Here is a 12,681-nt window from a genome sequence, read left to right as displayed (position 1 = left end):
TCAATTACAACAACTATTTCATCTTCATGATTCAGGGGTTGATCAATCTTACATTGATACACTCCCAATATTTCTATATAAATCAATAATTGGTCTAAAAGACCCATTTGATTGTCCTGTTTGTTTATGTGAATTTGAGCCTAATGATAAACTTAGACTCTTACCCAAATGCAGCCATGCTTTTCATATGGATTGTATTGATACTTGGCTTCTTTCTCATTCTACTTGCCCACTTTGTAGATCAAGTTTATTGCAAGATTTTGGGACCCACAATGGAAATGGGTTTTCTCCATTTGTTTGTGTTCTTGAATATGAAAGGAATAGTAATAGAGTTGAAAGTTCAAGGGGGTTAGAGAGATCTAGTTCTATTCTTGAGAACAATCTAGAAGAATGTGAGTTTGGGTCTAGTAGAAGTGATTTTGGAAGGAAATCTTGTGAAAATTGTCAAGAAAATGGGAAAAAAGAGAAGATTGTGAGAGTGAAATTGGGTAAGTTTAAGAATGTTAAAGGAGGTGAAGGTTGTAGTGAGATTAGTTATGGTGGTAATGGAAGGAATGATTTGGGTTCTAGAAGGTGCTATTCAATGGGTTCATTTGCATATGTTTTGGATGAGAAAAGTTCATTTCAAGTTCCTATTAGAACACCCATGAAGAAGGAGAAGAATAGTAATAAGGGTAAAGTAAAACTTGGGTATAGAGCAGTAATGTCTGAGTATGGGAATGATTCCATGAGAGATTTTAGTGGGATTGAAGCTTTTAGAAGTGTTGAGATTCATGAAAATGGTGGGAAAATTGTTGGGAATGAGAGTGGTAAAAAGGAAAGCTTTTCACTTTCCAAGATTTGGTCAAGAGGAGGTGGAGATAAGAACAAAAAAAGGATTTGGAATAGTGGGAATGGGAATGGGAATGAAAATGAGAATGATCAATTAGATGAATCTTCTAGAAGAACAATTTCGGAGTTTGAGATTGATGCAAGTGAATTAGGAATGGATGAAGAAACTCAAAGTAATTATAGTGTTGATTCACTTTTTAATCCAAATACAACATCTTCTTCTACAACAAGAACTCTACTTTGGCTTATGGAAAGACAAAACAAAATTGTTCATACTAATTCCTCATTCTCATTCAATAATTAGTGTGTTCAAATTTTATTAAAAGGTTATTTTTTTACTCTTTGTTGAATTTTGTTTGTCCATTTTACTTTTTATACATTTGTTAAATTAATTTTGGAGACTCAATATCTCTAAGTACGTAGAATCATCATCATCATCAATGTCCCGCTTGGAAGCAGGGTCTGGGTGAGAGAAGGTAACGGACAATTCATACTCGTACAAGAGGAAGGACTAGAGGAAAGCGGTCGATTTTACCCCAAACATGTAAAAGCCCTACATAAATAGGATATGGGTGACGACATTTTCACAGAACAAGCAACTGCTTGAAAAAAGAAACTACCAGTGGTCTAAAATATGGATCTGACATCTCCAACTATTTCTATCCCTAGTCAGGTCCACGGAGAGGTGCATCTCACTTAGGTCACTCTTTATTTGCTCAACTCACGTTTTCTTAGGTCTTCTTTGACTTCTTTTGCTTTTCACTATGATGCTTTTTATCCTTTTAACTGGGCAATCGACAATCTTTCTTTGCACATGTTCAAATCATCTTAACCTATTTTCGTGCATTTTAGCAGATAATGGGGCAACGTCTAACTTCTCTCTAAACTCCTTCTTCTTGATTTTGTCCATTATGGTGTAACCCCACATCCACCTCAGCATTTCCATCTCTGCCACTTTCATCTTTTGTTCATGGATCTTCTTAACATACCAACATTCTGTCCCGTATAATAAAACTGGCCTAATGGCAATTCTGTAGAAATTACCTTTCAATTTGCTCGGAAATTTCTTATTACATAACACTCCAGTAGCTGATCGCCACTTAAGCCAACCCGCGTGTATACAATGCGTAACATCTCCATCTATCTCTCCATCACTTTGGATATCAGATCCTAGATACTTGAACTTTGTCGTATTTGCAACTACATCTTCTCCAATTATCACATCTGGGCCATCATGATGTTCATCACCACTAAAAGTTGCATATCAAATATTCTGTCTTTGTACAGTTTATATGCAACCCTCAACTTTGTAAAACTGTCCTCTAAGTACGTAGAATAAAAAATAATAAAAATTACATATTTAAAACTATGTGTTGATTTCACAAGATTCATAATGAATATGATTCATATTCAACATATACTTTAAAAACCTAATTTTTAATTTTTAAAATGAAATAACTTGAAGTAAACAAGTAAAAATAAATAGTTTCATTATGAACAAGTTAGTTAGTTATTCTATCTAGTCATATTAGGATTTAGTAAAAGGAAAATCATGGAAAAAAATTAGTAAAAGTAATTGGATTGTAAGGAATGATAGAGAATAAAAGTTTTTGTGCATGTGTTTTGCAAACAATTTTTCATAGTGAAGGAATAGATTGGAATTGGAATTGGAATTTTGTAATATGTGTAAAGCTCAATATCTTTTGTTTTTGGATTCCTTTCTTTTTCTATACATGTTTTTTTAGCCTTATTTAAAACTAACATAAATATTTTTGAAAATAGAATAATATTAATATGTTTATATATTATACTTCTCTAAAAGCTAGTTAGTTATTAAGTATTGCATACATATGTTTAACAATTATAATATGTATCCACTAACTGATTGTTAGCTGTTCAATAAAAAGTTTAATTTCAATAACAATCAACTAATATCTACTAAAGAAATAAGGTTTTTCTGCAACATGCTTAATACTTTAAAATTTTCCAAACAATAAATATATGCCTTTTCATTTTTAATAGACCAACAAATAAAAGGAAGCAATAATAATTTAAACTAGGTTCCCACATTGAAAAAGTGTGTGTTTTTTTGAATTCCTTCTAGTATTTTGTAAAATTTAAAGGGCTTTAATTGTACTAAGCTAAAAGCATATTTAAGAAAATTTAAAAATCAACAATTACTATATGTGGAGGTCAGTATTGGTGGCGAATATAGAAATTTAGCGGATACGAATATTTTTTTGGAAAAATTATCGTGAATAATACAATTTTTTGTTAATTTTTTTGACAATAATACCAACTATTGATTAATCATGAATAATACCAACTTAGAGGGGTATTTAATTTTTTCTAGAATAATACCAACTTTATTTTTATTAATTAATATACCATTTTTTTTGTCTTATAATCACCTATAGTTTTATTTTTAACATGTTAGGGATTTTTTAGGATTTTCTAGGAAAACATCCCTTTAAGTTGGTATTATTCATGGTTAATCAATAGTTGATATTATTATAGAGAAATTAACAAAAAGTTATATTATTTACAGTAATTTTTTCTATATTTTTAGATGAGCGGCTACAAATATATTAAATGTAATATTTAAAATAACTCAAAGTATTTAAATTTCTTAATTTTTCATAAACTCATTCAATATAAAAACATGTAAAAAATTTTCAAAATAATTTTGTCGAGTTTCTCTTATTTTGAAATTCATCGCTAATTTAACATCTATAAACAAAACATTTTCTCATGAAAAGTTCCTAATCAAGCTATCTAAATTATTAGCAATTGATTTATAGGAGAATGTGATAAATATCACATCATAATTGACACAAATTATTAAAAATGAAATTTTTTTTTAAAATTCCACATGATATTATATAAGTTTTTACTTTATCGTGTAGTAGACAAATATTTTTTAAACTTTTTAACGTGGTTCTTCTAGATTTTTATTAAAATCATTATTTGGCAAATTTTATTTATTTAAAACATTAAAGTGAAAATGATAGGGGTGAATTTTTAAATTTAAAATAAAATGGCGTGATAGACAAAACAAAAATAACTTCTCCAAGAAATCTTAATTCTCAGCTAAAAGTACATTGATGATGATAAGGAAATTTCTGCAAGAAGCGTAAAGCAAGGCAACTCTGGAATTTATGGACTGGGCCCGTTTTAATAACTACATATAGTTCTGTATTAAACAATTATGAGATTAATGGTTTACGTACTAACACAAGCCCAACGGAGTAAACCTCATAGCTATTCTTGTGAGAGACTATTTCTCAAAGAGATAATCTCAAAATAAAAAATTTATATTTATATTATTTTTTAATTTATATTAATTGGGCTATTCAGCCCATATATCTAATGCGTCTTTCGAAAAAATCGTCTCTCACAACGATTTGTGCTTCTTCAAGTACTTCAAAGCAATATATAATTATTTTTATATTTAAATAATAAAAACAATTGATGTTAATATCTTTATAGTGGTTGAGTATCATTAGTTAGTTTAATGTTTAAATGTTTTTCTACTCTTCATTGCGACAAGTTATAAAAATGATTAATTCACTCTTTTCTTTTGCTCTAGAGATTCTATTTCTATAGTTGTAGTGAGATTAGAATCCTATTAGGCTGAAATCCAAAATTTAAAATTGAAATTGAACATAATTTGACATGGGTATACATTAAAATATAAAAAACAAAGTTTACAATTAATATAAAGCGCGAGTTATTAGTGCTTAGATTTTAAGTTACTTGTGGAGGAGACTATTCCTCAATAAAATGACCTTAAAAAAGAATTTCATATTCTCATAATATGTATGAGATAAGCTATTTAATTCCATATATGAGACGTATCTCTTGATGAGTACATCTTAAATCACAATTTTTGAATGATTTTTGTGCTTGTGAGATCTACAACCTACATAAAAAAACGTTGATGTGTGGTCTTGTAGTTATTCATGGTCTTGATAAGAAGTTGAAGACTGGTATTATTTGTTTGGTTATTAGTCATAATCAAAGTCAAGAATATTCAAACATAATTCACTTATTAGGAAGCTTATATTAATAGTATACTTTATTTTAATTTATGGACAAACAGATAGAGGATGAGGACTTTATCTTATACCAACATTAAATGCCTCGTTGTATTACTACTGACCAGCTACCAGACTCTTCGCAATCAATTATCGCCTAACTAGACGTTCCTGTCCATTCCCCTATTAAAATATTAGTTAATGATTTAATTGATAAATAATAGTATTAATAATTATTATAATAATAATTATAGTTATTATTATTATTATTATTTACTAGTATAAGAGTCAAATCAACATTTGATGTTGGTGATGTTGCTCACCAAATATCTCAAGCCAAGACACATCATGATGTTAGCAATGATGGGAGTGCAAGTAGGTGGACTGCATTGATGGTGGGATTTCTGAGAAGCAATGAAGGAGGGTCTTTGATGTGATGTGGTGATGGAGCAACAAAGAACAAGAAGGGAGAACATGAAAAGTGTTTTAAACAAGGTAAGAGGTGTCATGAAGAAGGCAAGAAGGTGCTTAAGAAGGGTGGATTGGTGTGCCTTGAACGAGGCACAAGATGCTTGAATAATGACTTGAACGAGGTACATATAGTGCTCGTTCGAGAACCCTGATGCATGCCCTTTGCAAGTTTCAGTAAACTTTTTAGGCAAGTTTGGGTTTCAGGGCTAGGGTTTATTCTAATGTTTTAGGGATATAGAAGGTGCCTAAATCAAATTTAAACGCATTGGAAGGTGGTTAATCCCTGTTGAAAATAGGGTTTAAGAGTCCTAGAGTAGTGTTCTCTTGTAATAATAGATGAGTGAACTACATTAAAAATGGAAACTTTAAGCTTGATAGTGTGTGATCAAGCATTGTGAGTGATATTTCATCAATGTAATGTTGATTAGTTAATAAAATATAATCTCATTTGAGGAAGATGTGTCCAAAACACTATTTATCTTTGTGTAGGCTTTGTTCATCAAAGCTTCAATTTAATCTTTTTGATTGCTCATGTCTATACTCTATTTTTCACACTTACAATATCTCCTCTTAATTTATAAGGGACCAAGTACCTTCCTTTTCATTATTATTATTAAGAGTATTATTATAATTATTATTGTGTAAATAGCGGAAATGCGAATCACAACGAGAACAATAGTAGAACTAATTTCAACTATAAAGACAGAAGAGACGTAAAAATTTGCATGGTTCACTACTACTGTGATTGACACATCAACCAGACCTGAAAATAAACTTCATTATAAAATAATAAATATCATACAAAATGATAAAAAAGAGTACTTGATTTAGACAAAATTCTAAAGAATGACTTTCAAGGTGTTTAGCTCTCTTAGCTAAGTGCCTTTTACTTGGAGATCATATTGAAGATTAAAGAAAGCTGAATTTAGGGTTAATGAATACTATTTTGTATTACTTTGAATGAATAATACAGCCCTAATTTATACAACTGATTATGAGTTAACTAAGGAAACAACTATTCTAGGAAAAGAATATTACCCTAATATTACAAGATAACTAAGGTAATAAAATATTTGAGAATAAACTAAAATATACAAAAATATTCTGACACTCCCCCTAAAGTTAGGTTATAGGGTTTCCGATGTCTAACTTGGATAACGTAGTCTCGAAGGCTTCAGCTGAAACTCCCTTTGTAAGGATGTCGACTAGCTGATCTTCTAATCTCACATGTGGAATGCTGATGATTTCCTTCTCCAATTTTTCCTTTACGAAGTGTCTGTCAACCTCCACGTGTTTTGTTCGATCATGTTGGACTGGATTTTCTGAGATATCAATAGTTGCTTTATTGTCACAGAATAACTTGCTTGCTCCTGTTGGTGGAAAGTCGAGTTCATATAAGACTTTTCTTAGCCATAGGATCTCTGTTATTCCTTTTGCTACCCCTCTGAACTTTACTTCTGCACTTGATAATGCGACTACTTTCTGTTTCTTACTCCTCCAAGTAACCAAGTTACCCCCTACAAGAGTGAAGTATCCTGATGTAGATTTCCTACTGTCTCGGTCGCCTGCCCAGTCACCATCTGCGTAGGCTATGAGGTCAAGGTGATGGTTTTTACCAAAGAAGACTCCTCTATCACTCGTGCCTTTCAAGTATCTCAAGATTCTTACCACTGCTTCCGTATGTGCAGTTTGAGGTAAGTGCATGAATCAGCTCACAACTCCAACTGCATATGATATGTCGGGTCTAGTGTGAGATAGATAGATCAGTTTGCCCACCAGTTTTTTATACTTCTCTTTGTCTGCTGGTTCTCCTTCAGGTGTTGTCCGGAGTTTATGATTAGCAACGATTGGTGTTTCTGCTGGTTTGCAGTCAAGCATACCTACCTCTGCTAACAGATCTAAGACATATTTCTTTTGATTGATGAAGATTCCCTTCTTGGACCGAAAAACTTCTATACCAAGGAAGTACTTTAAGTTCCCCAAATCCTTCATCTCGAACTCCATGAATAATTTCCTCTTAAGCTCCTTTATCTCCCTTTCATTATTCCCATTTATTACCATATCATCTACATGAATGACTAGACATGTGATCTGACCATCCCCTTTCTTTAGGAACAGAGTATGGTTAGAATGGCTCTGTTCATACCCAAATTTCTTCATTGCTATGGTAAACCTACCAAACCAAGCTCTTGGAGACTGTTTCAAGCCATACAATGCTTTTTTAAGTCTACATCCTTCTCCTGGAGCAAATTCATCTGAAAAATCGGGTGGAGCATGCATATACACCTCTTCTTCAATCTCGCCATGTAGGAATGCGTTCTTTATATCGAACTGGTAGAGGGGCCAATCTTTATTAGCAGCTATGGAGAATATGACCCTGATGGTGTCTATCTTGGCAACCGGAGAGAAGGTTTCGGAGTAATCAATACCGTAAGTCTGTGTATACCCTTTTGCCACAAGGCGAGCTTTGTATCTCTCAATAGTTCCGTCTACATGATACTTTATTGTAAAAACCCATTTGCAGCCTACTGGTTTTTTTCCTTTAGGTAGTATACACTTGTCCCATGTGCTATTTTTCTTTAAAGCCGAGATCTCATCTTCCATTGCTTCTTTCCACCTTGGGTTTCAGAGGGCTTCTTCAGTGCTTTTGGGCAGGGAACTTGAGTATAGACTGTCTTGGAATGCCACAGCTGTCTGTGCCAAGTTATTCGTCTCTCGGTTAATAGGATACCGAGATCTCTGTGATTCAAAAACTGAATCATACCTTCTTGAAGGAACACCTCTTTTGCTCCTTGGAGGTAATTCATATCTGCAGGGTGAATTAACAACACCAGATATATCATTATTAGTTTGAGGTTCAGGTTCAGTTAATACCTCTTGAGGCTCACAGATATCCTCTTGATCATTAGATGCTTCATACAAGGTAGGGGATGCCTGAGGAGAAAGTAATACCATGTTTTCCGTAGCAATGTCTGTGGGATTACTTACTTGCTCTTTGGAGTTCAAATCATTAGTTATAGAGTGTGTAAGCCAGCTCAAGTCATCACATGTAGTCTCCCCCTGAGGACGAAGCTGGGAGTAAAAATAGGAATGCTCAAAGAAGTCACAATCCATTGTGGTATACAGCTTATTCTGAGTTGGATCAAAGCAGCGATATCCCTTTTGATTTGTACTATAGCCCACAAAGATACACTCAACAGCCCGGGGTTCCAGTTTATTTTGAGCAAGTTTGGGTAAATGGACATACACAACACACCCAAAGATCCGAGTAGGTAAGGAGTGGAAAGAGGGAACAACAGTGTGGGTAAGAAGGACTTCGAGGGAAGTCCTGAACTTAAGAGTTTTGGAGGGTAGTCTGTTGGTGAGGTAGGTGGCAGAGGCAATAGCTTCGGGCCAAAAATAAGATGGGACATGGGCTTCAAACATAAGGGCTCGACCTATTTCAAGGAGAGTACGATTTTTCCTTTCAGCTATGCCATTTTGTTGTGGTGTGTGGGGACAAGAAGTTTGGTGAATGAGACCATGGGTGGTAAAGAAATTTTCCATATGTTGGTTCATGTATTCCCCCCTATTGTCGGATCGAAGTATTTTAGGTTTAGCTTTAAATTGTGTGACAATCATTATAGAACTTGACAAAGACATCAAAAACCTCAGATTTGTGTTTCAAGAAATATATCCAACACATTCTAGTACAATCATATGAATAATTATAGGACGCCGGTGACCAAGTGAGCCTTGCCGCCGGCCTTGTTTGATTGGGCCTTGGTGGCGGCTTTCCGTTGCCGGTGCTCCTTCCACCTCTGGGTAGCCTATTAACTTGAAACAGCCTTCCTTTGTGTGACGATTTCCTCCACAGTAACTACACTTGAGGTGAGTCATGTCTTCCATGTCACGCCGGGATGAAGAATCTGACCGGTGGTGTTTAACGGCCAACCCACTTTCGATTTCTGAGGGATTTTTTCCCGATGATGAAGCGTGGATCATGATGCCACGCCTTGAAATCTCACGTCTGATTGTAGCATATGCCATTTTAATTGTTGGAAGTGGGTCTTGATTTAATAAGTCCCTTTTTTATTTGTCAAATGTCTCGTTAATTCCGGCAAAAAACTAAAATAAACGTTGTTTTTGGATGAAAGTGTTGAAGATTGTGATATCTTCAGCATGTATCATCGGGTTTGGTTGCCATCGATCTATCTCCTTCCAAATTGTAGTTAGTTTCCCATAAAAGACCTCCAAAGGTCTCGGTCCTGTTTTATACTGTTGGCCTGTGAACTCAGATAAAAGATTTGGAGTTCGTCCCTTCCACTGTTCAATAGGACTTCAATCCCTTTCCATAAATCCCTTGCAATAGTGTAATCTAAGAACTGGTTTATGAGATCTGTGTCAATATTTGAGATAATCCATGACAGAACTATCGAGTCCTTCTGCTTCCATGTCTTGTAATTAGGGTCCGTGAAGCTAGGAGGATCGTCTATGATGTGGCTGAGACGTCCCCTGCATTCTAAAGCTATCTGCATCATTTTACACCAAGTTGTGTAATTCTGATAGTTTAGTTTTCCAGCCAATTTTAATTCTAATGATATGGTTTCAAGGGTTGTGTTTGGTTTGTGCATTTGCTGAAACAGTTTGAACATATGTTCCATCTGTTCTATGGTTATGAGTTGTTTTGGGTTAGTTTCTGCCTTTGTTTCAGGTGAGGTTGTTTAAGGTAAATGATGATAACCAATGGTGTTGCCTGTCCCGAAAAACACCTTTGGTTCTGATACCATGAAGATTAAAGAAAGATGAATATAGGGTTAATGAATACTATTTTGTATTACTTTGAATGAATAATACAACCCTAATTTATACAACTGATTATGAGTTAACTAAGGAAACAACTATTTTAGGAAAAGAATATTACCCTAATATTACAAGATAACTAAGGTAATAAAATGTTTGAGAATAAACTAAAATATACACAAATATTCTGACACATATATAAAGATTTAAATTCAAATATTAAAGGAAACCACAGACCCATAAAAGCAAAAGGAAAAAAAAATGTTAAAATTCTAAAGTCGTGCGCTCGACAATTCGTCAAGCCCAAACTCAGTGGTTGTTGTCAAACCTTTATAAATCAATTATATTCTTTGATTAATAATTGAAAAAATTACCCTAAATAATATAACCTTTTAACAAATTTTCTAAAATGATACGAATTATTAATCAATCATAAATAATACTAACTTTGAGGTCTCTTTTACTCTGACATCATTTTACTTGTTAGTAACCTACAATTGTAGGTTAATTGTCAAAAATAAAAAATAAACACCACCACCCCTCCCCCAGCTCTACCCAGCCCTACTCCTTCCCCCACCACCTTTAAATATTGTTCCCCATTTCCAGCCAATTTGTCAGCCCCAAACCCTCCCCCACCCCAACAAGTCCCAATGCAGCTCCATTGCCAGCTCCCACCCTTCCCCCACCCCTAGGCTTACCTTCCCCCATCATTAAACACCCGAATCGTCCCCACACCTACCTAACCCAAAAACCAAATTACTCATGAATCAAAAACATCCTCACCTTTTCCCCCATCCCTTACCCAACCCAATACCCAAAAAATGTCATGAACAAAAAACCCCAGTCCAGGGGGATGGAGGTTTTGAGATTGGTGGCTATAAAGGAAGGGATTTCGTGATTGGAAGGCAGGGGTGCAATTTACAGGTGGTGATTAGCTTGTGTGTTGGTGGCGGTTATGGAGAAGGGCGGTAGAAGCCGGGGGATGGTGAGTGTAGGGCAAAAGGATGGGGTGGTGCACATGTGGGTGAAGGGGAGGGGTAATATTTTGTTTTTTTTTTTTATTTAATTTAAATTAAATTTATTTTTTTATTGTATAAATAACCTGTCTTACATGTTATGGGTAAAAATGAATGCTAGTGGGAAAAATTCACCTCAAAGTTAGTATTATTCATAATTATTTAATAGTTTGTATATTGTAGGAAAAATGTTAAAATGTTGTACTATTCACGGTAATTTTTACTTAATAATTCAAGCAACAGAATAATGAAATAAATTGTCGTGTGCTAGACAATCTGTTGGCCCTCTTCCCCAGCACTCTCTTGTCAATATAAACTGATAGCTAACATCAATGTATTTCGTACGGTCATCATGCACTTGATCTTTTGCCAAATAAATAGCGCTCAAACTATCATAGTACACAATAGCAACTTCTTGAGGGATACCTAGTGCACTAACTAGGCCTTTTATCCATATAGAATCCTTTATTGCAGAGGTTAAACCCATGTACTTTGCCTCCCAAAGGTAGGCAATATCACGAAGACTATAAAGTCGACTTTCGACTCACTATGAAATTGCATAAAGTAACAAAAACCTAGTGTCAGACCTTTTGGTTCCACATCATTTGTGTAATTAGAATCAAAGAAATTAGTCACCAAGAACTCTTTACCATGTCATTAAAAGACACAAATCCCCTTCATTACTTGCCATTATTAATATTCAAGTCGAGCCATAAACCTTCTAAGACAGTAACAACTTACTCAATTTCAGGAGTTGTACATACCATAATATACATCGTATGCATGCCAATATCACTATCATATAAAAACTCTAAACAACAATCTCAATTTCATTCTAAAGTGACGTTGAAACAAAAAGCTTGTAATTCACTAAAGTTGTCGCATTAAGAATTTAGTCATCTCCATCCCAAATCTAACAAAATTTCTCAATACAACTTTTCTAAGACAAGAAAAGCTTAGCCCTTGCACGATCTTTGTTGATCTCCACTTTCAAAATCTTTTGAATTGCACCTAATTTAGTCTTTCTTATCAAATTCTGAACTTAGTTTTACTTATAGCCAATTAATATCAGATTTATTTTTAGTGGCAACATGCATGTCATCAACATTTAACGAAAATAAATTATGGAACCATATTCTTACTTGATATGCTATACACAAGAATTATAAGAATTCCTCTTAAAATCGTGCTCAACCATAAAAGAATCAAATATCTTTTACCAATGTTGAGAAGATTGCTATTGAGTCAATACAATGACTTAAGTAGTCTTTAGGGATATATATTGTTCCTTAGTAGGAACTTCGGATCCTCGGGGCTGCATCGTTAGATTCCCTCTAAATCAAAATGTGTTACAATAGAAAATAACACTGATGTGAGAGACTGAGAGTACGCTAAACTACCTAAAAGAAAATCTCCACAATATTGATGCCTTCTACCCGACTAAACCCTTTTAATACATGACATGCTTTAAAAAGAAAACATTAAGCTTTTGTCTAACCTTCTTTCTTCTTGAATATCCATTTGCATCATAAAGTTTCTCTAAT

General features: G+C 34.0%; 1 protein-coding gene across 1 annotated transcript in view; it reads left to right on the top strand.

Moving 5' to 3' along the window:
* The window catches only part of LOC130814715 (putative RING-H2 finger protein ATL49), a 3,596-nt gene extending 431 nt beyond the window's left edge, over window positions 1-3,165 (top strand). The window contains exons 1-2 of the mRNA XM_057680870.1: window positions 1-1,157; window positions 1,291-3,165. The exon at window positions 1-1,157 is cut by the window's left edge and continues 431 nt beyond it. Of these exons, the coding sequence (XP_057536853.1) occupies window positions 1-1,135 (1,135 nt within the window). The 3' untranslated portion in view covers window positions 1,136-1,157; window positions 1,291-3,165. The remainder of the gene's footprint in view (window positions 1,158-1,290) is intronic.
* Window positions 3,166-12,681: the final 9,516 nt, after the last annotated feature.

This window comes from Amaranthus tricolor, chromosome 6, assembly GCF_026212465.1.
Source record: "Amaranthus tricolor cultivar Red isolate AtriRed21 chromosome 6, ASM2621246v1, whole genome shotgun sequence".
NCBI classification, from domain to species: domain Eukaryota; kingdom Viridiplantae; phylum Streptophyta; class Magnoliopsida; order Caryophyllales; family Amaranthaceae; genus Amaranthus; species Amaranthus tricolor.
Note: the sequence above shows the minus strand (reverse complement) of the source record. Positions and strands in the feature narration are given on the sequence as shown.